Source organism: Micrasema longulum, unplaced genomic scaffold (genome assembly GCF_059751315.1).
Source record: "Micrasema longulum isolate JH-2025_06_02 unplaced genomic scaffold, ASM5975131v1 h1tg000034l, whole genome shotgun sequence".
NCBI classification, from domain to species: domain Eukaryota; kingdom Metazoa; phylum Arthropoda; class Insecta; order Trichoptera; family Brachycentridae; genus Micrasema; species Micrasema longulum.
The window spans coordinates 568377-595378 of NW_028277241.1; the positions used below are offsets into that span (position 1 = coordinate 568377).

The 27002-nt window shown below is 32.9% G+C and overlaps 1 protein-coding gene across 1 annotated transcript; it reads left to right on the forward strand.

Annotated features, from left to right (window-relative positions):
• LOC148285457 (RNA-binding protein RO60-like) lies at positions 1–23560 on the forward strand. The gene is made up of 12 exons (XM_088224934.1): positions 1–196; positions 4051–4330; positions 5653–5818; positions 6992–7153; positions 9604–9827; positions 12463–12710; positions 13245–13366; positions 14260–14400; positions 15652–15777; positions 16939–17081; positions 19163–19359; positions 21957–23560. The coding sequence occupies exons 2-12, from the start codon at positions 4052–4054 to the stop codon at positions 22096–22098; spliced, it is 1950 nt and encodes a 649-aa protein (XP_088081060.1). The 5' UTR covers positions 1–196; position 4051; the 3' UTR covers positions 22099–23560.
• The last annotated feature ends 3442 nt before the right edge of the window (positions 23561–27002 follow it).

The window sequence follows — 27002 nt, forward strand, 5'->3', positions numbered from 1 at the left end:
ATTGACATCTGCGACTGCGATCCACGAATGTGGATTCGGAATTAGAAAATTAAATTTTCTTTGTGTTTTGTTTTATTTCATGTTTGAATCCTGATTTATTTCGCCTCTATTCCAAAAGAAAGACATAATTTTCTTATTTCTACGAACTTATTCTGCAAGCACGTTTTGTGTTAAGTGCTTATAAAAACCCTGACAGGTATGATCGGTCTATTTTTTTTTGTAATGTATTCAATTGACTTTACATTAAAAAAAAAAATTCAATTCTGCCTCATAAGGAATATAGCTTTATGTTGCACTGAATGATATGTTACTGCTCGGCTTATGTTATTGTGTTATCAAAGGTTTTTGTGTACGATTACACTTAATTGTCTAAATAAGTATGTCATACTTTGGTTGGTGGCTAGTTATATTCCCGATAATGTATTTGTAATTGCTTGACAACCATCGATCTATTAAGAACTGTAACTTAGGGAGCTTCAAATAATAAATTAAAAACCCTAAAATCAACATGTTTTTATTTTTTAAAAATTTCGTTAGTGTTTCATCTCCAAATAAAGGTACTTGATAATTTACATTTAGTCTTCGTCTCCATCGAGATATCTTTCTATCTAGCTTATAACGTATGTTAACGAAAAGGCTGACTGTAAATGAAAATCGAATTTCATTCAGTTTTGTCAATTGGGAAATATTTGAGAAAGGAATAGGTTCATGGTGTATATACCTACCTTTAATATAATCTGAATGTTCTTCAATTTCTGGCACTGGATCACAAGTGAACTTTAATATAACCATGTTTTCCTCGACGCGCGACGATTCCAACCACTTTTTTATCCAATTTTATATGAAGTCAAAAATGTTGTTTTGTTTTTGTTCTAAATCCGAATCTTCTAATTTTGAATATCTTCTATCTTGATGTTAGGTAGGTACCATAAGGATGGGTCAAAGGAAGGATGGGAACGAAAGGTAATCGGCCAGGAATAGTATCGATCAATGCTGTTATTTACTTAACAACAAATGTGTTAAGATCTGTGGATCTAGATAAATACCTAAGAGTGATAAAAAATAATTAAGTACGTCTTCACAAATAATTGGACTTGCTGAAACATTTGTTGCAAGTTTCGTAAGAATTGAAGGAATATAGATGTTCCAGCATAGGCAGAATGGTGAATGTTACACCGTGTGTAAAGTGGCCACTTAAACCAGCCAATGACAGGTCCTAAGCCCTGTAAATGCCTAGACTTCTCCATATCGAGGCTTTACTGACAGAATGCAGCAAGTCATTAAAACAAGTCACGTTATAATCGCATTTAAAGCTTTTTTCAACAATGTTTGAGTATGTCCAAATGCCTGCAGACTGGCTGGATTTCCTCCCTAGGGAGTTATTCATATTTAAATTTATTTCAACAGAGAGGGAAAACATTTTTGAGAAGGGAATATGGAAGTCTAGGCATTAACAGGGCTTATGACCGATATGATGAATAACTCCCTAGGGAGGAAATCCAGCCAGTCTGCAAGCATTTGGACATACTCAAACATTGTTGAATCAACTACCTGGTAAAAGAAGAAGTATAAAAAATTGTTTTCAAGAGTTGCCTAGTAGGTGATTTGGTTCAGCCGGATGAATCTCACCCACGTGTTAAGGGTTTTAGCTCTTTTACTTCACAAAAGTCAACAGATGGAAGAGTTGATGAAATGTGTATGTTCAAACATGGGCAGAATGGTGAATGTTACACAGTGTGTAAAGTGGCCACTTAAACCAGCTAATGACAGGTCATAAGCCCTGTTAATGCCTAGACTTCTATATTCCCTTCTCAAAAATGTTTTCCCTCTCTGTTGAAATAAATTTAAATAAAGCTTTTTTATTAAAATTTATTTCAACAAAGAGGGAAAACACTTTTAGAAGGGAATATGGAAGTCTAGGCATTTACAGGGCTTGTGACCTGTCGTTGGCTAGCTTTTTTATTCTTTCAACGCATTATTTCTCCCTCAATTTTATTTAATTATAACTTTTTTTAAAGATTTAAAAGAGTAATATATATACTAGGCATAGCATAAAATTTTAAATCAACATCTTGCTCTTATATTTAAAAATATTTCAAATATTAGTCTGGGGAAAAAGTTATTTTGTATTTCGCGCCCTTTTTTTTCAACTAAGTATATCTCGGTCACATCGGATCATACGATACGGCGTTGTAAAGGTGTGAGTATATACTACAAACGCTTCTTTGACAATATTGTGCTCGGTCGGTTCAGTCGTAAAATATCGTGCGTTGAGCATGGAGGTCTGAATGGAAGAAATTCGCCATATTTTATGCATCCACCCTATAGTCCGAACTTAGCACCAAGTGACTATCACCTGCTCCTGTCTATGGCCAACGCGCTTGGGGGTACAATTTTGGCCTCAATACAGGCCTGTGAAAATTGGTTGTCCTAGTTTTTTGCCAATAGGGACAAGGGCTTCCACGAGAGGGGCATTATGAAGTTGGATTCTCGTTGGCAACAAGTTATCGAAAAGAATGGCGCATATCTGACTTAAATTGGATGATTGCAACACTTTTTATAAAGCATTGAAATAAAGCGAAAAATACAAAATTACTTTTTTCCCAACTTAATATTTAAAATATTTTTAAATATAGGTGCGAGATGTTGATTTAATATTTGATGCTATGCCTAGAATAAAGATTAATCTTTTAAAGCTTCAAAATAAATTAAAATAAAATAAAAGTGTGGGAGAAATAATGCGTTGAAAGAATAAAAAAGTTTTAAATGCGATTATCTCAGAACCTGTTTTAATGACTTGTCAGATAGCCTTGATATTTTCTTCTATGAAATGTTCTTCATCTCTGTTTTAATATATTAATATTAATAACTCCCAAGAGAGTCGAATCCAGTTCTCGTCTACGAAAATTCGGACAAACTTAAAATATTGACAAAATGAATTGTTAAGCTTTAATTATAAATTTTACGTTAAAATTAAATTGATATTCAATGAATGACTTTGTAAAGCTCCCTTGAGTATTATATTACGAAAATGGCTTTACATAAATTATCCATAATAATAATAAAAAGTTTCGATTTAAAATTTGTTTTGTAGATCAATAAAACAATGTACCTTTTTTTGACTTATTTTTTTACTGATGTCAAAAAGGAGAATAGAGAAATATCACATAGTACGAATACCGGTAAAATATATGAAATGAATTTAGAATCATTAATTGTATTTTCAAAATAAATTTGTATATTGTAGAGAAATGTTTTCAAACATAACTTTAAAAAATAAATTATAAAAAAATATATCACTAGAAAATCGCGACATGTGATAACTGTGACGTGAAGATTCATGACGATGGTCTATAAAAATTTTAACGATTAGGAACAAAGTTCAAAATGAACATGAATCGTGACGTATTAGGGGCGTAGCCAACGTAAAAAAAAGGTGATATTTCCCTATTATGTAATTTTATTTTGAAAACACATTTAAGTCAATTTTGTTGAGAAAAAAAATGTAAAATCTCTTAATGAGAATTTAATAATGTTTTTAAAAAAGAAACTTCACATAACGACGAAATTTTTTTATGTATTTTTTTAAAAAATTGATTAATATAATTACATAATTGATCAATCTACTTTTATTTTTTTTTTTTGTTATAGCTGTTACTTCCCAAAAAAGAGACCAGCTCTTGTGCTTGGAAAGTGACTTACACTGTTATATTTATTTAGTAATTTGAAGTTATATACTTTCAAATGTGCAAGAGAAAATAATTATAAAAATTATATGAAATACAGAAAATAATAATACTAATTGAAATATAAAGCTGTTTTTACTCGGGTTCCAAAAATGTCTTTGAATTTACTTTGAATTTATTTACTGACAAATTAGTTTTAATAGTTTTTAGTTCATTAGGGGGATAATTGTAATTTTTATTCCTTTGAAAACAATATTTTCTACTTAATTTGTTTTTGCCTGATTATGCTGTTGCAGTGATAGTCAAAACAAATGACTCGATCTGTTGTGATAATTTAAATTATAATTCAATTATACTTAATTAGCATGTCAGAGGCGGTGGAACCAAAAGAGGAATGCTCAGCTATAGAGCCTCCGCCCACCAAGAAGAAGCGCAGAGTCAAAAGGGTGATCGAGAAAGATCCGGAGCCCGCCATTGTCAGGCTGTATCGGTTTCTGTACACCGGGAACGAGGACGGACTGTACGTGGCAGGAACATGGAACCCGGAGAAGTATTACGACGCGGAGAAAGTTCCGTGTATTGCAAATATGACCTCAGACGCTGACCAAGCCAAGCAGTTGATAGAAGCCATCAAATTTGTGAAGGTAAATTCAAAATTCAAATACAGCCAAACTTGGCTAAAACGATCACGGAAATAGCGAGATCTCGGATGTAATGAGGAAACATTAGTTGACATTTTGGTTTGCGGTTTTCTCCATACATTTATTCACTTTTATAAGGAGCTTCTTCTCGGACGTACCGAACAAAAATATTGTCAACAGTTGAGCAAAAACTCTTCAATTGTTCAAAAATATCATTTTCGAAATAAGAACCCAAGTAATAAAATCCAAATGGGGGACTCACTTATTACCGATGCCGCTGGACGCTGGGATCGGTTTACATTACAATTGGTGTTTTCGCTGACAACATTGTCAAAGTATCACACATATGGTTGAAAATGCATATAAAAAATCCAAGCTTTATATATATATAGTTGGATAATTTATAAAGAGCCATTTTTGTGAAAATCACCTCAAGGGCGCTGTACAATTAATAAATATCCCAGTACGTCTTGCAGCTACAGAGCGCATGGACGGTTGGGATTCTAGTTCCTCGTTTTCAATTAAGATCAATAAAAAATTATAACAGATAGGAGCTAGATTACAGGACGTCTTGCAGTTAAAGAGCGCATAGACAGTTAGAAATTTAGCCCCCATTTACACATTTTAAAAATTGACAAATAAATTTAGTGGATTACAAAATAATAATAACCAAAATAATGAACCAACAGCAAAAATAAAAAATATACATGTTTACTTTTACTACTGAATTAATTTGTTGTATCCATAATTACTTGTAAATTGCTGTAATAAATATGTAAAAAAATAAAAAATAAATAAATATAAATATGCTGCCGAGCAACCCGTGCCGAGGATAATACTTTAGAATGTAGATAGAAAATATAACATTCAGAGAGTAATTTACAACATTTTAAAATACTACACATGTATTTAATTTCTTTCTATATACAAATATAGTTTTTTTTTTTTTAATATTTGGACCCCTGTATTTAGTAAGTAGCCTTACGTGTCATGTACAAGGCTAAGGTACTCGGAAAAAATCGTTTTTGTTTGTCTTGGAAATGGGATGTTCCATCACTGATTTTGGTTTATTGCCTTTATGAGCCCAATTTATGAACTTAGTAAGCACAGGCTCGGCACTTCATTACAATTTACAACTTCTTTTGTAGTTTATGAATGACATCCTTATTTCGGTTTTTTTTAAATGTTTTTTCTTTATGTTTTATGGTCAATGCATAATGAACATTACAAGTGGGTGATTTTATTATATTGCATGAAATTATTTATGCAATAAATTGATAAAATAAATAACGCTTCTGTTTGAAATAAATACGTTTTTGTCACAGGGTAAATGTTTTCGCATCGAGCCTTGTCTATTTGGTCTCGCGCTGGCCGTCAAGACTGCCCAGTCGGATGCAATCCGAACACTTCTCTACACCGAGGCCAGCGGTCTTCTGGCTAACAGTGACGAGTTCTTACATTTCATACATCATCTTTCTGCCCTGAAGACAGGTAACTCTTTGCGCTATTTCTAGCTTGATATGATGTATATTCATTAATGGTGCATAGGGCACTACATTGGTACACCAACCCCAGTGTGTCTTGATAGTTTTCGTTACATGAAGGTAAGTTGACCAGTCTAACTCTTCAGGTGCTAGTCTTGGGACTATGAAATAGTCTATTGTTAAACACCTTTAAAAATAAATATTTCACATCAACCATGTTGGGAATCGAACCCGAGAACTCTTGCATGGTAGGCAAACACGTTGACCATTTGGCCACAATGCGGACAATATATAGTATGCCAGCAATATTTTGAGTATGTCTGGACAAAATATTTGGACAAAATTTGGACAAACTCAAAATATTGTTGATAATTATTGGACAAAATTTGGATAAACTCAAAATATTGTTGATAAATAACCTGGTCCATGAAGAAGTATAGAAATTGAAAAAATAATATTTTCAGGTGTTTCCTAGTATGTAGGTGAAATAATTCAATTAGACGAATCCCACCCGCATAAATAAAGTTTCAGCTCTTTAACTTCACAAACATAAACAGATGAAAGAATTGAAGGAATATAGATGTTCAAATATAGGCAGAATGGTGAATGTTACACAGTGTGTAAAGTGGCCACTTAAACCAGCCATTGACAGGTCATAAGCCCTGTAGATGCCTGGACTTCTATATTACCTTCTCTTAAATATTCTTCATCTCTGTTGTAATATGTTAATATAAACAGCTCCCCAGGGAGTTGAATCCAGTCCTTGTCTACAAAAATTTGGATAAACTGTATTTATTAAATACATTTATAATTTATTTTGAATATATATAGGATACGTATTAAATAACTATGTTAGATTGTTCTTAGAATTTTGACATGGAACCTAATCTTATATCTTTCATTATATTTATGTTTATTTTACGCCAATTTTTTTTATGCCGGTGTCTCTCGTAACGGAATCCAGGCGTAAAACGATGTTTACCTGTAGTAAGATTTTAACCCTCCTAGAATTTCGTCTAAAGAGACCAATATCTCGACAGAGATTAAGGAAATAACTATATGTTTGTATTGGTATTATTTCACTGATTGAATTAGAATTCACTGCATAATACTTCATGGCAAATTATTATAAAATAAAATGTGTGGAATTCAATCAGTTGATATTAAATATGTTACATAGGCACGGGTGCTGGCTGGAGACGTCTTGTGTCGTCCTGGTACAAGTCTGTGCCGCCGCCTCAGCTGGCAGCCATGCTAGGACAGGCCACGGGGGCTCACGGCTGGACGCACCGCGATGTGCTTAGACTGGCGCACGGGATCAAACTGCCCGACTCTTTCATCCGTGAGTGACCTTAATTTTATCCTCAATTCTATCAAATACAAAACACTGGAGAAATCTGTATAGATTTAATGGTTCATTTTCCTTTGATTAAATTAAAATTATAAAATTATGTTTTTAAATTTTTTTTCTGGAATATGATGGGAGCATTTAATTGTGTGCTGTAACTTCTATACAATGTTTTAAAAAATGATCAAAATTGGTTAACTAAACATCTAGTAGAAAATATTTACAGCTTTCGTAGAGCAATCAGAAGGAAAATAATGATGTAAAAATGAAAACTGAATTTGAAAAAATACAAATTCTTAAAAAATTTTGCTATGTCCAAATAACACAAAATTTAAAAAAATGTTTTGACAATATATAATTTTAAAATGTCCCAGGTTTTGATTCCGTGGCTAGTGTCATGGACTCGCCGATAAGAAGTCCGAGGTTCGAACCCCACTCTACCACAACTTGATTCCCATTTTCTAATAGTGAGCTATTTACAACTCGTTGAAAATGGCCCCCAAAATGGAAATATTTAGATAATCATAAAAATGCAAATATATATCTTATGAAAAAAAATAATTATGCAGTTATAAAATATGTATAATGTGTAATTATAATATTTAAAAAAAACACCTTTTCAAATAAATATTTGTGTTCTTTTAATGTTCTCAAATATGTATTTAAATTGTCGATGCTGTTTTTGACTAGTTGTAAATAACAAACTTTAAAAAAGGGGAATTAAGTTGTGGTAGAGCGGGGTTAAAACCTCGGACCTCTGTTGTGTGAGTCCGCGACACTACCACGGTTCCATACTTGGTCATTTAATATTTATATTATAGGTATATTTAATTTTTTAAACCTTTTCATACACAATAGGTACAATTGGCTGGTTATTACTGTGGAGAAATATCTTCCTACCAACAATTTAATAAGTTATTTTAGGTTAGGTCTTATTAAAGTTTTTTCTTATATTTCTGTACCTATGAACTGTAATGAAAGGCGTTGCTTCTCTGTAGAGATTTATTCTTGGAGGATAAAAGTTGAATCAGTAGGTTTTTGGTACTGAAGGGACCTGCTAAAATGGGGGCCGATAAACACGAGTGTTGTTTCGAGAGCTAGGCTAGTAAGGCAGAATCACGAAAGAGCAAAAACAGCAATAGGGCGCAATATCAATTTCTCTGCCTTTTATAGCCTCTGTGGGTAGCTCCACGTGTAAATCAAAATATGCGTCTAATGCACTGGAACCTACTCATTCTTATTCTTATTCTTAGAGGTGGGTGTCAGTGCTATGCAAGCTCCTGACGTCACTGCGACCTGTGAAGATCTATTGTGACGGGTCCCCGTGAATAGTGTTCGCCTTCTAAGCTCAGGTCTATAAAGAGCCCGGCTACTGTGTGGAAGGCGAGAGTTTAAATTTTGCTAAATCTCCCCCTCCAAACCCAGGTTTATAAAGAGCCTGGCCACTGTCTGAAAGGCGAGAGTTTACATTTTGCTAAATCTCCCCCTCCAAGCCCAGATCCGTAAAGTATCGGGCTATTAGGTAGGGGGTGAGCTCTTTGATATCCGCAGGTTTAACCAGTGGTCCCCCGAGGATGAGGCTCCTTTTATGATGTACAGCATCACATCACAATGTGTATAGATGTTTCCTCGTCTGCACTGCAGAACCCACATCTAGAAGTTTCGGAAAGGTTCATTCTAGCAAGGTGTTTGTTTAATCTGCAGTGCCCTGGGCGGGCTCTAGCGATAATCCTCACTTGATTTCGGCTGAGCTTTATCAGGTCGAAGGCAAACCTTTGCGAGTACAATTTTATTCGTTCCTTTGCATGGTGCTGACCGGGTACTTTTTTCCAGAGCATAATGCTCTGTTTCCTGGCCCATGACCTAAGCTCGTTACGAGGAGCACATTTGGGCAACCCACAGTAGGGCTCGGGGCCTATTGGGGCTGTCTCAGCTCCCAGCCTCGCCAGTTCATCAGCTGCCTCGTTACCATCGATGTTTGAGTGTCCAGGTACCCAAATTAATGTCACACTGTTACACTCTCCGACACAATTAAGCGCCCGTGGGCATTCTAAAGTTAATTTGGAATTGATCTCGACAGATTTCAGTGCGCTTAAAGCAGCCTGACTGTCTGAGAGAATATAAATTCTTTTGTTTTTGTATTGTACCTACTCATAGAGAAATTTCAAACATAAACAAGGGTTTTATAGAAAATATTGTTATCATATCTACAAAAACATATTTAATATACAATTAGAATATAAATTATTTTAATTAAATTACAAATTTAAAAGCTTCAATTAAATTAACTTAACAATAGAATCACCATGTAAAGCGCCCTTGAGGTGTTTTATTACGAAAATGGCGCTATATAAGTTATCCATAATTAATTTAGAATAGCTTTTGGCCTCACTGTTTTAAACTCCTTACGGGTATTAAGGATTGATAAATATATTTGATTTCAGCCCTTAAAACTGTTCTCTCCTATGCGAGCGTCGGACTACCAGCTACCGAGGAGAAGTTCGGTAAAGAAGACATGGCGACAGAGGTGCTGACCACACTACGAATGTTTAGAGATATGAAGACGTGCTCCAGTGTCTCAGGCCTGCTCAGCATTGTCGAGGCGAATTCCTTCATCACCCCGAAGACCCTGGCTGCCTGTGTCCTCGCTGGGAAACTCGATGCATCGGTAAGTCAATGAGGAACCCGGGCCTAAAGAGTGAGATCTAACTTTAGGTATTTAAGTAGTAGTACTATTGAGGATCTCGTATGAAGAGGGGGATCTAATTTTTTGCCTTTGCACTGGTTTTTCAATTCCTATTCTGTTAAAAAACAAGTGAACTATTGCAAAGTTTGTCTCCTACCATGTACGATGCGATACCGAAGCAGATTTAGAGCCACCCTCATTTTATGTATAAGTCATTGCTAAAACATCACTTCGTAGTGTTGTCAAAAAACCTTTTTATTCCAGTTAAAATAGTTGAAAGACATTTTGATTTAAGTTGTTTATTGTCAATTCTCGATGGAATTCCATTATTATGATATTATTTATTTATTTATTAACATATACGCCCAATGGTCATTTTTAAGGTCATATGTGTACATAGAAAATTATTATAAAAGAAAGTAGAAAGACACAATGGTATATAGTTGACTTGGTGGGAGTGGAAGCAGGAGAGAAGTGTTTATAATTGAATTTGATTCAGTGATTTTTTGAAAGAAGACAACTTGTTATCAAAGAAATCAAGACTGGTATGTTTGTTGGCAGACCTAAGAATTCTTAGCATAGGGGAATGAAAACCATAGTTAGTTCTATGGTTATCGGTATGAAAGAGTATGTTTTGTCTGAGGTTTCTAGCTGGGATATTTAATTTTATTGAGCTCAGTAGTTCAAGCGCATCAAAGAGTGAGTTGAGAATTTTAAACAGGACTAGAAGGTCGGATTTATTTCGACAGTCTTGAAGAAAACAATAATAATAACTTGTATTTAAATATAAGTTATGGTATCATCATAGTAGAAAGATGTCTTGTGCTTAGGTCTGCTACATTTTCAGCAATAGGAAACGTCATCCCGGTAAGCTACCAACACACTTAATTCAATAAACTGGTTTGAATGCTCTCCCAGCAGAAATTGTGAGAATAAAGTGATGTGTTCGAAAAGAACTTAAAACCCCAACTAAATCATAACTAATCGTAACTAGCATCTTTATAACTACTCTAACCAGATGAGACATAACATGACTTGACATATAATTTGTTTATATAACCCTGACGGGTTCTTTAAAATTGCAAATAAATAAAAAATAAAAGTAACAAATTCTTGGCTTGTAATGTCAAAATAAATAATTGCACTTAAATTTAAATTCAAATTCAGAAGTATTGCATGAAATCACTCATGTAAAGCATCTTTGATCCCTCAGGCGAAGTGTGTAAAGCTGAGACATGCATTATCGACAGAATCAAGAAAGGGGTGCTGCGTTGGTTTGGAAATGTAGAGCGAATGGACAGCGAAAGAACGGCTAAAAGGATCTACAATGCAAATGTTGATGGATGCAGAAAACGAGGAAGACCGAGAAAGACATGGCATGATCAATACTTGAAGATGGACATGTCAAGAGTAGGAATAATCGGCGTGCGTGCATGAGAAGATGTATGAATGTAGAGGATGCGAGGTGTGTATGCCAAGATAGAGTGTTATGGTGTTCTATCCTCTCCTCTGCCTACCCCTACGGGGAAACGGCGTGATGGTTTGTTTGTTTGCTAATAATAGACTACATAATACAGTAAAACCTCATTTTTACGTTCCTCGATTTTATGTTTCCCGCTTTTTACACTAATATATTTAGATCCTATTTATTTTCCATACATTCTTATTCAAATATTCCCCCCATTGACGTTTTTTATTTTTTTTCATAACTCCGGTTTTACGTTGAAATTTTTTCAAAACTCATTCGATCTGTCAAAAGATAACGAGCCGCCCGCCGCCGCGTAAATGGAGAATAAAATCGAGGTAAATAAATAAATGTGTAAATTATTGTCTCAAACTAAATTCAAAGCAGGTGCAGTGTAATTGACCATTTTGTTCAAGTGTCTAATTTTGACATTTTACTAAATAGTGACACGCAGTTGACGCATGTTTAGGAAGAATAAAGCCTTTACATCAATAAATAACTATGCAGAGAGTTAAAAAATTTGGCAATAGAAATATTATTTGAAGTTGTAAATATAATTTGGAAAGTTAAAACAGTTATTATAAAAGTGTGAAATAGTTGTGCCGCGATGTAAATGACAGTTTAAATTTTGTGGTGCCATACTAAAAAAAGTGATACTATATAAATAAAATTTCCCATTATTTAGGAAAAAAATCATTGTATGCATTTTACGATATTTGTTTTTATATTTTAAAAAATTTAACAATCGTATGCCCAAATACTTCAAATTTCACTGAAATGAAGAACATAGATATGCAAGATATGTTAATTGCTTACGCTGATAATTTAACTGGTATGTCTAAATAAAAAAAAATATTAGCATCTTACTAGAAATAAAGATATATGTAATAAGTTTGCCATTTCAAAAAATGTAAATAAAAAAAAACAGAATCCTGAAAAATTGCATTATGTATGATGAGATGCCTGAATGTATGAAGAATGAAAAGAGTTTAAATTAATTTTAAAATAAATGTTTTGGGAACTGTAAGATGATGTAAATGTGCATATTTAATTCAAGTAAGTGTAAATATTAGTTTATATGCAAATTGTAATAAAAGCTTAAGATAAAAATAATGGTATCCTGTGGCTACAGAATAATAACAACTGTTCCAGATCTGGAATGTTCTGCTGGAGAGACTACCAATAGACGAGGTACTTCTCAATATCCAGAAACTGCACAACAGCCTCCTGCTGAGCGGCAACACCGTATGCCAAGACGAGATCCTGACCGAAGCCCTGAAGCGGTTCACCGACAAGAACGGAGACGCCAGCGAGAAGTTGGTGGAGATATTGAATGCGGCTCCCACGGCGCCGCCCCTACTCGCATACATTGTTCTATGTGATTACGAAGCTGGTAGCAAGTAAGTGGTATCTTCCGTTGTCCTCTATTGTGATTTGCATGGGATTTTATCCAGCATCTATTGCTGGAAGAGGTGTGTGATGAATTTGTATGGAAGGGGAATAGTAAATATTAGTATATAGTAGGGGCTGTTCCATTGAAATATTGCGTATTGTATATTTTTCAACTTATTTTTAAATGTACCTACACTTAATAATAATAATATTTAGTTTTATATAAATTATCCTTGCACTGTATTATATTCACCTGTCTGAAGATGCCCATTAGTGGGTGAAAGCGCTAATTGGTTAAAATAAATAATTGGAAGTGTACCGAATATTTTTTTAAATTAATAACTCACATGTAAATATAAGTTATTACATCATTACAATGGAATTCCGTTAAGAATTGACAATAAATAATTCAAATGAAATCTTCAATTATTGTACTGCTGATCTTTGGCCCTTTTGACTGATGAGTTTGCTGACCACTGACCTAGACTAACAAACCCCTTTCTGAAATAATTACTTTCTCTCTTACAATGTTTTTTTTCCAGACGTAACAAGCCAGTGAAAGTTCCCCATCTGACTAATGCCAAAAAGGTCAAGATGTCCATGTGTCTCAACGCCTTACTCACTGATACTAACCAGAGTCTGTGGGACCGGGTCAAAAGAAAAGGTATTGAAAAATATTTACGGCCAAATGTTTGGACAATTAAATATTTTTTGTTGTTTTATTTTAGTTCTTTAATTTACTCATATAATAATACGGACCACCTGCTCTTGTACCTATACAACTCACAGATTATTCCGGCTTTTGACATTTAATTGTTCACTATTACAATCTGACTGTCTTTTAGCACCTGGTGCTCATCCAATAATTTACATCTCAACTTAAGTGAGTGCAAGGTTATGAGATTTTTTCGTCTGGAAAATCCAATCATATACGACTACTCACTGAACGATGAAATATTATCATCTGTGTCTAGTATACGAGATTTGGGTATTATACTTGACACTAAACTTTCTTTTACAATTCATATTGAACATGTTATCAATAAATCCTTAAAACTTCTTAGATTTATTAACAGAAGCACAGCTGACTTCAAAAATATCAATACCCTTAAAACTCTCTTCTGTTCTCTAGCTCGCCCACACCTAGAGTATTCCTCTGTTATCTGGTCTCCATATTTTGATGTTCACATCAAGAATATCGAATCAGTTCAACAATATAGGCTGGAGGTTGGGCTTATCCAGAGACCAATATACGTACAATGAGTTAGAAACTACCTTAAATATATCTTCTCTTCAAGACCGTGGAAATAAATCTGACCTTCTAGTCCTATTTAAAATTCTCAACTCACTTTTTTACATTAAAGATAATGTGTCGATGGAGACATTTTATATAATTTTGAAACATGCCTTGTTAAACATTTTATAGTGAATGGGAGACGATTCCATAGTGGAGCCAGCCGCATGGACACTATGAGTTTGTTAAGAAGGAGGAATTACGTATGGAAATGAAGAGGGTGCTTTGAAAATGTGTTTTTATGTTTTATTTTATTTTACCAGGTGTATTCATGATACCAAATCCGCAAGTGACAACAGCTCTCAAAGGCCTGCTAGGGCGGAGTTTGGCCCCCAAACCCGAGGGGGAACGCATAAAGGGCAGGTACCTCGTCACTATGGACATGCGGCCGCGTATGTTCAGAGGTAAAATACTTATTATGAGTAAAAAAAACTTTTAAATATTCTCAAAATCCGTATCAGACACGATGTTGATAGAGCGATGAAACTGGTTATTGGTCTGAAAAAATAAGTGCATTAGAGTGTCACCATGCCACCTTGGTTATATTATAATTATTTATCATAGTTATCAATAATTTATTTTTTTAAGGTATTTATTTATTATAGCAATTTTTTAGATGCAATAAGCCAAATAATTGACTGAACATAATTTGCAATAATTAGCTTTTCTTGTTTTAAATACTGTTTAATTACCTACTTTGAATGTATTCGTTCAAAAATTACAAATGTAACTTCTGTTTAGATTAACATATTACAACAGAGATGAAGAACATTTAAGAAAAGGTAATATAGAAGTCCAGGCATCTACAGGGCTTATAACCTGTCAATGGCTGGTTTTAGTGGCCACTTTACACACTGTGTAACATTCACCATTCTGCCTATATTTGAACATCTATATTCCTTCAATTCTTTCATCTGTTGATGTTTGTGACGTTAAAGAGCTGAAACAATGTCATACATATGAAACAAGGGGTAAAAAAAAGATAAGATTACCAATAAGGAGAAAAACAGAATCTCAAAACTCATTGTACAAGGGATTGAAGCTGTACAGTGAGTTACCTGAAGAAATAAAGGAAATAGAAAAAATTGAAATATTTAAAATTAATTTGAAAAACTATGTAATTGAGAAATTTTGATACAAAAATTGTAATATTATTAAAAGTTTATACTAGTTCTTAAAATGTTATGAACTAACTTAATAAAGCATAAATAAATAATTTACATAATAAGAAAATAAAAACGTAATTAATCGAATTAACCTAATTATAATGTAAATATAACAACCAAAATAATCACAACAAACATAACTAATTTATACAGACCAATAGAACAAATTTCATAAACAGTACACACATTTTACCTATTTGGCTTGATCCACTCATCGATCGGTGCACAACCCACCTCCACTATCCATTTCTTGATAGCTATTTTATATTGAGAGTACTTACTTATTGTCCTTGTAGACAATGGAAGTTGTTTTTGCAGCATCAGAGTGGAGTATCTAGTAACTCTTGTATTTGTGTGATGAGTCATGGAAGGTAGAGAATAATGTTTGTGTTTGTACAGTAACAGAACCCAAAACCTCTTGCATAATAGGCAAACGCGCTGACCCTCTGACCACGAGGCGGACTTTGAATAATAAATTATTTTTTTTAGATTTCCAGCGCTGCAAATCTAAGGGAGATGTCGTCTTTACAGATGATTTAATGGAGGCGCTAAATATCAAAGTTGTCAACCGAAACGTTTGTTTCTGGAACAATCACACCAGTCCGGGGAACGCAGGTATTTATTTACTTTATATGTATTTGACTTGAGGGGATTTATAAAAACATACGTACATGTTACATGCACGTTATTTACATACTTTACTTGCAAAATCCAGTTACATTCACGGAAATTTTAAAAATCGATTTATATTTAACTTGTTTGTGTTCTGTGGTAGTGTCTTTTTTTCGAGGTTCAACTTTACTCTACTATAACTCAATTACCATTTTTTAGAGCAGTTATTATGAGTTTTAAAAAATGGTTTCTAAAAAGCCATTAAATTGTAAAGCTGTAATTGTCTATTTTTTAGCAAACAAGTGTTTTTATTCTATGTAATTTATTCTGTGGCAGATGATCGGTGTCTGTCTTAGAGACAGAAAAGAAATAAAGAAGTTAAAGAAGCCTAACTATAGTTGTAGATATCATGGATCCTATATATGTATTTTAAAAAAAATATTTTTTTGTGTTTCTGATCCTATATTTGTGGTGATATACTCGTGTGTCTGTGTCAACTAATTGCTTGTCCCATCTCAACACAGGACTTTTAGCCCCATGGAGTTGGGACTTATGTCTCAAATAATGTACAATAAACTTATGCATGTAAATAAGTAAATAAGAACGCAAATATTTTCTTTTAAAAAATAAAAAAAGAGTTAACAGCAGATCATTAGTATAAGCAGCTTTTGCAAATTGACAGTTAATTGTTACTATAGAACATCATAAAATATTTATAAAGAGATGATTTGAATTCGTAGAGACTCGAGTTAAAAATGTGGATGTGAGATGTGGACAAAATGTGGACATTAATTTCCTAGTCTGTGTATACGCGGTATTGGTGAGTGACAAAGATTGTCGGTTTGAGAAGGGTGACAATAATATAGACTATTTGGTCTAGTCCTACGATTGTTAATATTTATTATAATGAATAAAATGCCGATTTCATATTCCACCTGAAGTGTAAGACTGATCAAGATACTCTGCAACAGTGTACCGATGCAGCACCCTCATGCACCATCAGGTGCGGACATGGGAATGGAATAAAATGCCAATTTTTTGGTGGATATTTTTTTAAACATGTATGAATATTAACAAAAAAAAAAAAAATCACACTAAACTTGTTGATAGCAAATTTTTTAGACAACGAAAAATTAGGAATATTTTTTGTCCTTCTGTTCACAGCCGTATTGCTGGCGCTGTACATGTGTTCCCACGTAGCTGATGTGACCATAGCCGTTTTCGTAGATGGTGGTATACAGTGTGTGTCTCTAGAGAAGCCTGACAAGTCTCTGCTCAGCCCCTCGGAAGCCTTACTCAAGATGAAGGTCAGTCAACTGGCGGAATGAGAATGTTTACTGTAGGAAATTTAATTATGAAAATGGATAAGTTTTACCTACCATTTAAATTAATACTATGTCAGACTCTTATTCTGACCTTAACATTATTTATTTAATAAACGCCCAGAGGGCTCTTACAATATACAGTTAAAAGTACATAAAATATCATAGAAAATAACAAAAATTAAATCATAACTTAACATGTAATTCATTCTAAAAAAAAAAAGGAAATAAAGTGAAGATGAATGGAGAAACACATTAAATAGGGGAGAATTGAGAGGATGGCCATTTGATGGATAGGATAGCTAATTTGATAGCAGCAGGAGTGGTGTGGAGCGAGTCCAACAGCTTAGCATAATTATCAGCTGTTCTGTGGATGCTCACTAGGGGAGGGGAGAACGGTGGGTGAAGTTCGTCCTATTGTACTCACACCGGAACATGTGTCGGAGTCCGGTGGGCCTTGTGGGTATACGAAACTGTGACAAAATGAATACTGAAAATTCGATAAAATATTTGGGAGTAACGTTAGACTGTCAACTTAAATGTACTAATCATATTGAAAAAAATTGAGATATTTAACCTATGTTTTCAAACGTTTAACTAGTTATTTATTTATTAACGGACATTGTCCATTTATACAATTTATAGGGTTTAAATATTACAATTGTATTATAATTGTGTTCATGCAAACACTGGCAAAATAGTTTATCATAATTGGATGGGGACGAGCCTGTAATAATCATATTAAGCCTTTAGAAACCGTACAAAAACTAATTATTACAATTGTACTTCTTAAAAATTCTTCTTTTCCCTCCAACCAATTATTTCAGGAAGCTGTGCTTTTGAATATACGAAAAATCTATTGCCAGAAATGTCTAAAATATGTTTTTATGCGCCAACCATATTTCTTTAAAATTTTAACAGATCTAGTCAAAGATTGAATAGTTTACTTGAAATCCCTTATCGTAAATGCAGACTCGGGCAAAGACACTCATTTTTCATAGCTCCAAAACTGTTCAGTGCATTTCATGAAGACAATATGATAGAGATGAATTATTTGAATATATTTCGATTGAAATTTTTGTTGAAATCGTGTATAAAAAAAACGGATGTAAATAGCTTCTTTTTATAATGAATAGAATATACTTTTACCACAATTTTCTCATTTTTAGTGACGAAAAATTGTGTTTTAATATCAGCACTCATTTTTAAACTTTTGGATATCTATCGTATTCTTCCAGTAGCCTTTCTTTCAATTAAAAATAAAATGTATACCCACACACAGGATATGCCTTTGTGGGGTTTTTTTTTGTGTTAATGTAATAGTTTTTTTGTATTTACAACTTATGTATACCGATACTGATTGTAAAATGCAAAGAAAAAATTATAATAAATAAAAAAATTACCTAATAATACACACTCAAAGAAAAAATATGTTTTGAATAAAATAAAATAAATTGCCTAAAGGTGATCAATCTTACGTCTCAGGTTCCAGCCCAGCTTTTGAAACCACTTTCTAAAACAATATTTCTTATCGACCCAGCCAGGGATTAAACCCGTAACTTCAAGCGTGGTAGGCGAACGCGGCAACCACTGCACTATGAGGCGGATTACTCTTTACTCCGCAGATAATGAATTGTGGCCTCTGTGGTATAATGGCTAAGACGGTTGCCTCACGCTCTGATAGTTCCTGGTTCTAATCTTGGTGATGTGACTAAAATAAAATGTAATCTTTCTCAAGCCTAGGTGTTCTGTTCTATAATTCACCACTGTAATTTGGCCTCCTGGCCTGTTGTGGTGCAAAAAATTAAAACCTGAAAACCGGATTCAACCTTAACCTCCGGAAGCATTTTCGGAGCCATAGGGTTTTGTTGATGGTTGGAATAAGATACCACGGGAACTGGTCTCAATAACTTAAAAAATGGACTAGATTTGTTTTGACAATGTTGAAATATGTCAACAACTAACTTTCGCCGATGTAGATATCGGCTTTAAGCTGCTCGCTGTAAATAAAAATAATGAAATTGAAAAATATGTTTTTAAATTCCGAATCGTTTTTTTTTTTTCAGTCAGTTACACTTGGGGCTGTTTCCCTGTCCAGCCCGGTAGAGTGGGCCATGGCGCAGGATCAGAATTTCGACCTGTTTGTGAACATCGTGAGGACGACTGCGGTGACCACTCGCCTTCCCAAGGAACAGAGAGAGGCCGGTGCCAACCCTCACGCAACTCTCTGCCAGTACCATGAGAAAATCAATCCACATGCTGGGTAATTTTTTTTAATGCCACGCAATACAAGTGTACACCTTTGTGTTGCGTATTATAAAATGTTTGTAAAAGGTGTTAAAAAGTTATCTAAGCATTTCCATTCATCCATTTTTTCCATGTTTTCATCGGTTGTTGATGTGCTGGGGTGTCCAGGCCGTTGTCATCTTCAACGTCCATCTAGGAAACGCTTATACCACTCATAATCTCTTGTTTTACTCATAGCAGACTCACCACAAGTCTTTGTTAACATTTCACACACTTTGTCACACTTTATTTAATTTTTTACACAAAATTTTATGCAAATTCTTTGATCCATTTTTTTTTACAAACGAAAATTGCCGAGCTCATAAAAACACGTCTAACCTTAGCGGCTGCCTCAGACAAAGCAAACGATGAATACAGCTGACAATTTTAGCATACTTCAGGGGCATGTATATCAACATATTTTTATAATATATAATATATAATATATTTTTTGAATATAATTTATAACAAAGAGATAAAAAACATTAACGATTGTAACATTTTGTCCCATAATTTGTCCAAATTAAACATCTGGTGCCAACAAAATAAATTGCAACTCACTATAAGCAAATGTCAAGCTATGAGATTCTATAAAATAAAAAATCCGATTCTATTTAATTATATGTTAAATCAAATTAAAATTACTGATGTTTCTACCGTGAGCGATCTGGGTGTTTTGTTCGATTCAAAATTATTATTTAAAGAGCACATTATTAAAATATCTAACAAAGCTGTAAAATTATTAGGATTTGTACTTAGAACCTGAAAAGATTTTAATAATATAAACACATTTAAATATCTTAACACATCTCTAGTTAATAATATTGATGTTTTTTGTTGATATTTCTTGATAAAACTCCATAGTTAATGATAATGATAAAATTTATAAATAAACTTATCAATGAAACTTCTTGGTTTAGTTTTACTTTTTATTATTTTGACCAACGAGCGCTTTCGCCTAAGTAGGCATCTTCAAGACTGGTGATTTGTTTACAACGTTTACAGCTTTTATACTATTCTTAACATATTTTGGAGATAAGATAGAACAATATTTTAACAGGGGACAGAAAACATAAATATTTACAACTAGTTTGCTATACAATTCATTATTGGGAGTTTTTGGACCGAAAGGGATTAAGTTTTATTATTTAAAATGTGGGAAGAGAACACATGGCGAAATACAACACTGTTGTAACAAATACAATTGTATTGTATTGTATTTGTTACAACAGTGTTGTATTTCGCCATGTGTTCTCTTCCCACATTTTAAATAATAAAACTTAATCCCTTTCGGTCCAAAAACTCCCAATAATGAATTGTATAGCAAACTAGTTGTAAATATTTATGTTTTCTGTCCCCTGTTAAAATATTGTTCTATCTTATCTCCAAAATATGTTAAGAATAGTATAAAAGCTGTAAACGTTGTAAACAAATCACCAGTCTTGAAGATGCCTACTTAGGCGAAAGCGCTCGTTGGTCAAAATAATAAAAAGTAAAACTAAACCAAGAAGTTTCATTGATAAGTTTATTTATAAATTTTATCATTATCATTAACATCTCTAGTTAGAAGCCAACTAGATTATAACTCTCCAATATGGTCACCTTATCAAATCACTTTCTCAAATTCTATTGAGAGAAGTCAGAATAAATTTCTTAGATTTATTAATTTTAAGATGGGTTTTTCTACTAATCAATTAAATTACAACAAAATTTTAGACTCTCTTAAATTAACTAAATTGCAAGAACGAAGAACATCGACCGATCTTACGACTTTATATAAAATAATAAAACCAATGTTTGATACCCCTGATCTACTGAAATTGATTTCATTCTATGTACCACCTAGGTTAAGCAGAACATCTACAATATTTTATTGTCAAAATTCTCGAACGGTAGCTCAATATAACTCACCTATTGTTAGATTACAGAATACCGGGAATGAATATGCATCACATTTTGATATATTTAGTTTATCTCTGCCTAACTTAAAAAATAAATTGACCAACATATTTTTATCAAAAAGAGCAAATCATCTTCATAAGATTGGGTTGGAATAGTTATAATTTGATTGATTAATGTATTTTGTTATTGTATAATTTCTTTAAAATATATATGTATTTCAAGTAATTAATAATGTGTACAGTACGAGTATATTAATATTTCATACTCGATTTTTAAAAATATTTTTATTTTTACGCACTCTTTATACCACATATATGTAAATGGCAGAAATGCCGTATATAAATAAATAATATTAAATTGATAATGTGGCTCTCCAAACCCGCAAAATTTTAAAATTCTAGTTATTTTCTGAACACACCTCGTACAGGGTGTTATTAACCTTTCCTTCACTAAGCATCCAAAAATTATGCATGATCTGAACGGAGGGACCAAACGACCCCAGCGCCTACATTAATTTTTGTATTGCCGAATGCTTATGTACATAAAGTAAAATTGACCAAATTGGTCTATGGGGGATTCGAATCCCCCCCTTCGGTCCGGCTAGGTTAATGCAAGCGACGATATATAGGCACATATAGTTCAGTGGGTTAACATATAAACTTTTTTTTTCAGAATGGTCAACATCTCCCTCGGCCGCCTATCTAATGTCAGATCGGACTACAACAAGAAGAGGATTCTGGACATTTTCGGCTTCGACCAGCACATTCCCGACCTCATACACGGGTTTGCCGGCGACGCTCGCGACAAGTTATAATAATAAAAGTGATGTCACGTGACGCGTTTCACAACGCCTGCTTTGAATAGGCCGTGATAAAACCAAATGATATCCATTTTCATTCAGGAGGAAAGAAAGCTACCGTCGATCAAACGATAATAAAAATAATTGGTCAACAGGTCTTTTAAAACACAGAAATAAAACATGCAAGAAACTGTACGTGGAAAATATATTACAACCACCTAAAGCGCAATAAATCAAGTTGTGGAAGTAAGAAAATATACAAATAATTTAATTGGTATAAAGATATGGAATTGTAGCCTTAAAAGGATGTGCGGTCTGACTTTTCTTCATACAAAGGTATTCCCTTATTTTCTCCCCGGATTATGGTACCCGAGTGATGATTTTTTTTTACACGCTTAGATATTCACCATTGGCGTGTCCCATATATTTTTTAAAAATTTTACTAATTGTCTTATAGGACAAGAACCATCCAAAAACTGTCAAAAACGTCCCAATTTCATCCGATATCTTCGGATGTGCTGTATACAAATATGAGGACTATTTTTGAAAAAACCAAAAACCGACGCAGAAAATTTCTTTCTGATACCAGTTCTATAAAGAAAAAAAAAGGTTTAGTTTTGGAGAAAAGAAAACGAGAATACGATAATTCTATTTTGTCAATTTTAGTTAGGTATAATCAGTCCGACGTGCGGCTGTCTTTTTCGCATAGTATTTGGGGAGACATCTGCTAGAGAGTGACAGAAAAACTGTATTTATCGAACCGTTTTTGGGTTGCATATCCTCCCTAGGTAAGTAGGCCCCTCCCCAGACCAATTAAAACTTTTTATTTTAGAAATCTGATCAATTGCGACATTTTCACTAATTACTAAAACAATCCATAAAATGAGTATATTCTTGCTCAAATGCTTTGAATCAAAAATAAACCTCCTAATTCTTCCTTTCCCTTTTTACTTCTCAATGTTATATTAAAAATCCCATATTATTTGCATTTGCTTATCGAGAGACCATTATAGGTATAATGAGTTAGAAACTTGCTTAAATATATCTTCTCTTCAAGACCGTCGAAATGAATCCGCCCTTCTAGTCCTATTTAAAATTCTCAACTCACTCTGATGCGCCTGAACTACTGACCTCAATAAAATTAAATATCCCAACTAGAAACCTCAAACAAAACTTACTCTTTCATACCGATAACCATAGAACTAATTATGGTTTTCATTCCCCTATGCCCAGAATTCTCAGGTCTGCCAATAAACATACCAGTCTTGATTTCTTTGATAACAAGTTGTCTTCTTCCAAACGATCAATGAACCAAATTCAATTATAAACACCTCTCCCGCTTCCACTCCCACCGAGTCTACTATATACCATTGTGTCTTTCTACTTTCCTTTATAATAATTTTCTATGTATAAACATGTCCTTAAAAGTGCCCACTGGGCGTGTATATATAAATAAATAAATTAGCTGTCGAAAATCTTTGTTTGGTGTCTCACTCTTTTTTTATATGCCAACAGCTGTGCTAAAAGAGATGGAATTTTCCGGCCAGTCAAATTGTCAAAGTCAATTGCAAATTTAGTATTTGAGGGTATTAGAAGCAAACTTTGAAATCTCCACCAAAAATGGAAAATTAGTTACTTATGCCAAAATAAACTATACTTAAAAACCTACCTACCTAAATAATAGCGTGATTCAAAACCGTCTCTAAATCTTGCAAAAACAGATTTCAACTGTACTGGACACCGCAAACTTAGCATTTTCCATTGAGTTGGTGAAGCATAATTAGAAATCTCACAATTCTTTTTTTTAAAGTTTTTCGCAAATATCTCGCGCAAATAACTCCTTCAATGGAAATTTCTAGAAAGAAAGTTTGCTTCTAATACCCTTATTTATCACTTTTTAGACCAAAGCCAAAAAAAAAAATTGTTACAAAAATGCTTTAGTATTGTATCCTATATATTTTAGCATCTTTTAATGCAAAAATATCAATAAATAAATGTTTTTTTACCATTTTTGGCAGCCATGACGATTTGCAATGAGAATTAAGAGAAAAAAGATTGTTAAAACATGAGTTCAAAAATATCAATATATTTATGTACATCGTTGAAAAGCAATTTAAAACACACATATTAAAAAAAATATATATTTTTACAAAATGTAATGCTAGTGGAGTAGAGAAATCAAAATTAGTTTGGCCTAATATATGGTTATTATTTTTTAAATACATTTAATAGTCTGTGTTAACAAAACCAAAGTGTTTAATATCTCCTATTTTTCTGTTGAGGGAGTTTTTATTTGTCAATACAGTGCCTACTTAATAAAAATAAATGCAACGTTATATCAAACACTATATCAATGCTCGGAGTTCGAATGATGAATTTGTTCAGATGTCTGTGAATAACTTTATATTGTGTACCACAGACAGTGAATTCAATATAATGTCTGCCACAGACAAGATGGCGATTTGGTAAGGCAAATGACAGCTAGCTAGCTTTAGATTTTATTATGGTTATTTAGTTAAAGTTAGTTGGCCTGCGTATAATATTGTCGATCTAAAAAAGGGGTTTACGCAATCAGAAAAAAATCTAATTGATCCGACATGTATTTCAAACACAAACTCTTCGTAAATCTAACTAAATATATGTATGTTTTGTTAAAGTACAGTTTTTTCAGGAAAACAAAAGTATTTTTAAGATTGGCCGTAATGAACGCCAGCCATTATTGTAAAAACTAAATTTTGGCACATACTGTTAAAACTCTCAACACAGTGCACTTGTGATACATTCATAATATTTTTTATGTATAAGTCTGATATACTCGTTTGTCCTCAAAGTTTACACCACGTGAATATTGTTTTATGTATCAATAAAAAAAAGAAAACATTTCTGTATTGTGGAAACATATTATTTATTTTTATATATGTGCATAGAGCATTAATTTAATGTAAGGTTGTTATAAATATTTTATTAAAAGCTTCTTTCTAAGTAGCACATAATTTAGACCGTGAAAAAAAAAATATGTCAGTGTGAATTATTATTTTTTGTTTTAAAACCTTTTTGTTAGTAAACAGTGTAAGTAGATTTCTGACCTCTTGATTCAGAAAAAAAATATTTATAATTTGTAGATTTTGTAAATCTAAAAAAATCTCATGGAAAAAATGCGTTGAAATATTCATTTTTACTCGAATGATAACATTGTGATAGAATACCTATAATGCTAATATTTTTATACATTTAAAAAAATATTTTTATGCTAAGCATTTATTGTGGAACATATTTGTAAAACACACATAGCTTTGCGTTAATGTTAAAAAAATAAAAACACAAAAAAATCAGTCACTCAGTAGGAACTTAAGGTAATTAATAAGGGTTATAAAAGTAATTTTCGATACGGATAGATTGTACCAGTATTTTCAAGTTGGTAACCTTGTGATTTTACATAGAAAAATATTTTAAGATATAACTCATAAGAGAAAAAATATTTACAGTCTCAAATTTATAAACTCGTCATAAATAGATGAATAGCCTTTATGGGCCCTGATTTTAAGAAACATAATCATAACTAATTTGTCGAATATTAGGATAATGTAACATTTATCTAGCGTATTTACTTTAGGTTGACTACGTAAGAAGATACGCAGAAAAAGGTTGGAAGGGTGAATTCGACAGAAATTTGGCTAACAGATTATCACATCAGCATACATCAAGTCTTTATCGTTATGACAGTAATTAAAAACATAAATCATTTGTCATCTTAAAACACACTATTGATTCAAAAGAGATGTTACTAAGATGATACTTCAAAATGTGGATCGCAATCTAGTGTGACCACCCTTTACTTTTCTCTCATGCATCTTTTTATGACAGTTGCGCTATGGAAATTCTTTGTTTATGGTTTTGCATAGATTAATATGTAATCACTAATATTTTTCATGTTTTTCTTTTAAAACATTTCGAAAGAATATGGCTAGATTTGTTTTATGTGAAATCGCATGTATCATTGTTTTGTCATGAGTGATATTTATATAATTTCTCCCCTTACCACCTAAAACTGAAAATTTGTAAAACAGTGTTAAAACATTAATTACCCCTTTATTTAATAAAAAAAATAAAAGTTTAAAAAAAATAGTTACTAATAGTCATTTTATATTTTTACATTAATAATTTTATTATTGTTAGGATTAATATTCTCAGTAAAAAATCTTACGTATGTTTTTTCTATAAAATCGTTTTTCATTTAATTTCATAAAATTAAAGATGTCAGCTATTTTATTAATATTCTGTATAATATTTATTATGTTTTTTTGCCCGGTTGTTTGATCATTTGTAAAAGATATAAATCGAATGTACAGAGTGACGCCATATAAGTTGGAACAAAGGGAGTGTGCTGTGATTTTTTCAGTATTGCCAAATTAAAATATTTCCAGTATTTCATAGAAAATTCAGAAAGAGAATACAATACAGGTAACCCCCCCCCATTGATCGCGGGGGATACGTTCTGGACATGGCTGTGATTAGTGAAATTTCACAATCAATGGGGGATTTTTCACGGAACTCTATCGGATATTTTTCAGCTGATTCTATGTCTGCACTGGCCGATTTGCCAATCATTTTAAGGCAATGTAAGTTTGATCATTACTTAAACCGATCAAACCCACCATTGCTTGCTTTAAAATCAATTTCTCCTCGCTTTTTTTTCAATTGATCGCTCTGTAGACTCGGGCAATTTGGAATCCCTACCCGCACTGCAATTTTACCACCAATTTATATCATTTTGATTATTTTTAGTTTCTTTTCTAATGTCACTACATTGCAAAAAAGATAGTATTATAATAAATTATAACATTACCTGTATAGTATTTTTAACATTATTTATTATTTTAACCTTGTTTTTACAATTATTTATTGATTTATGTCAATAA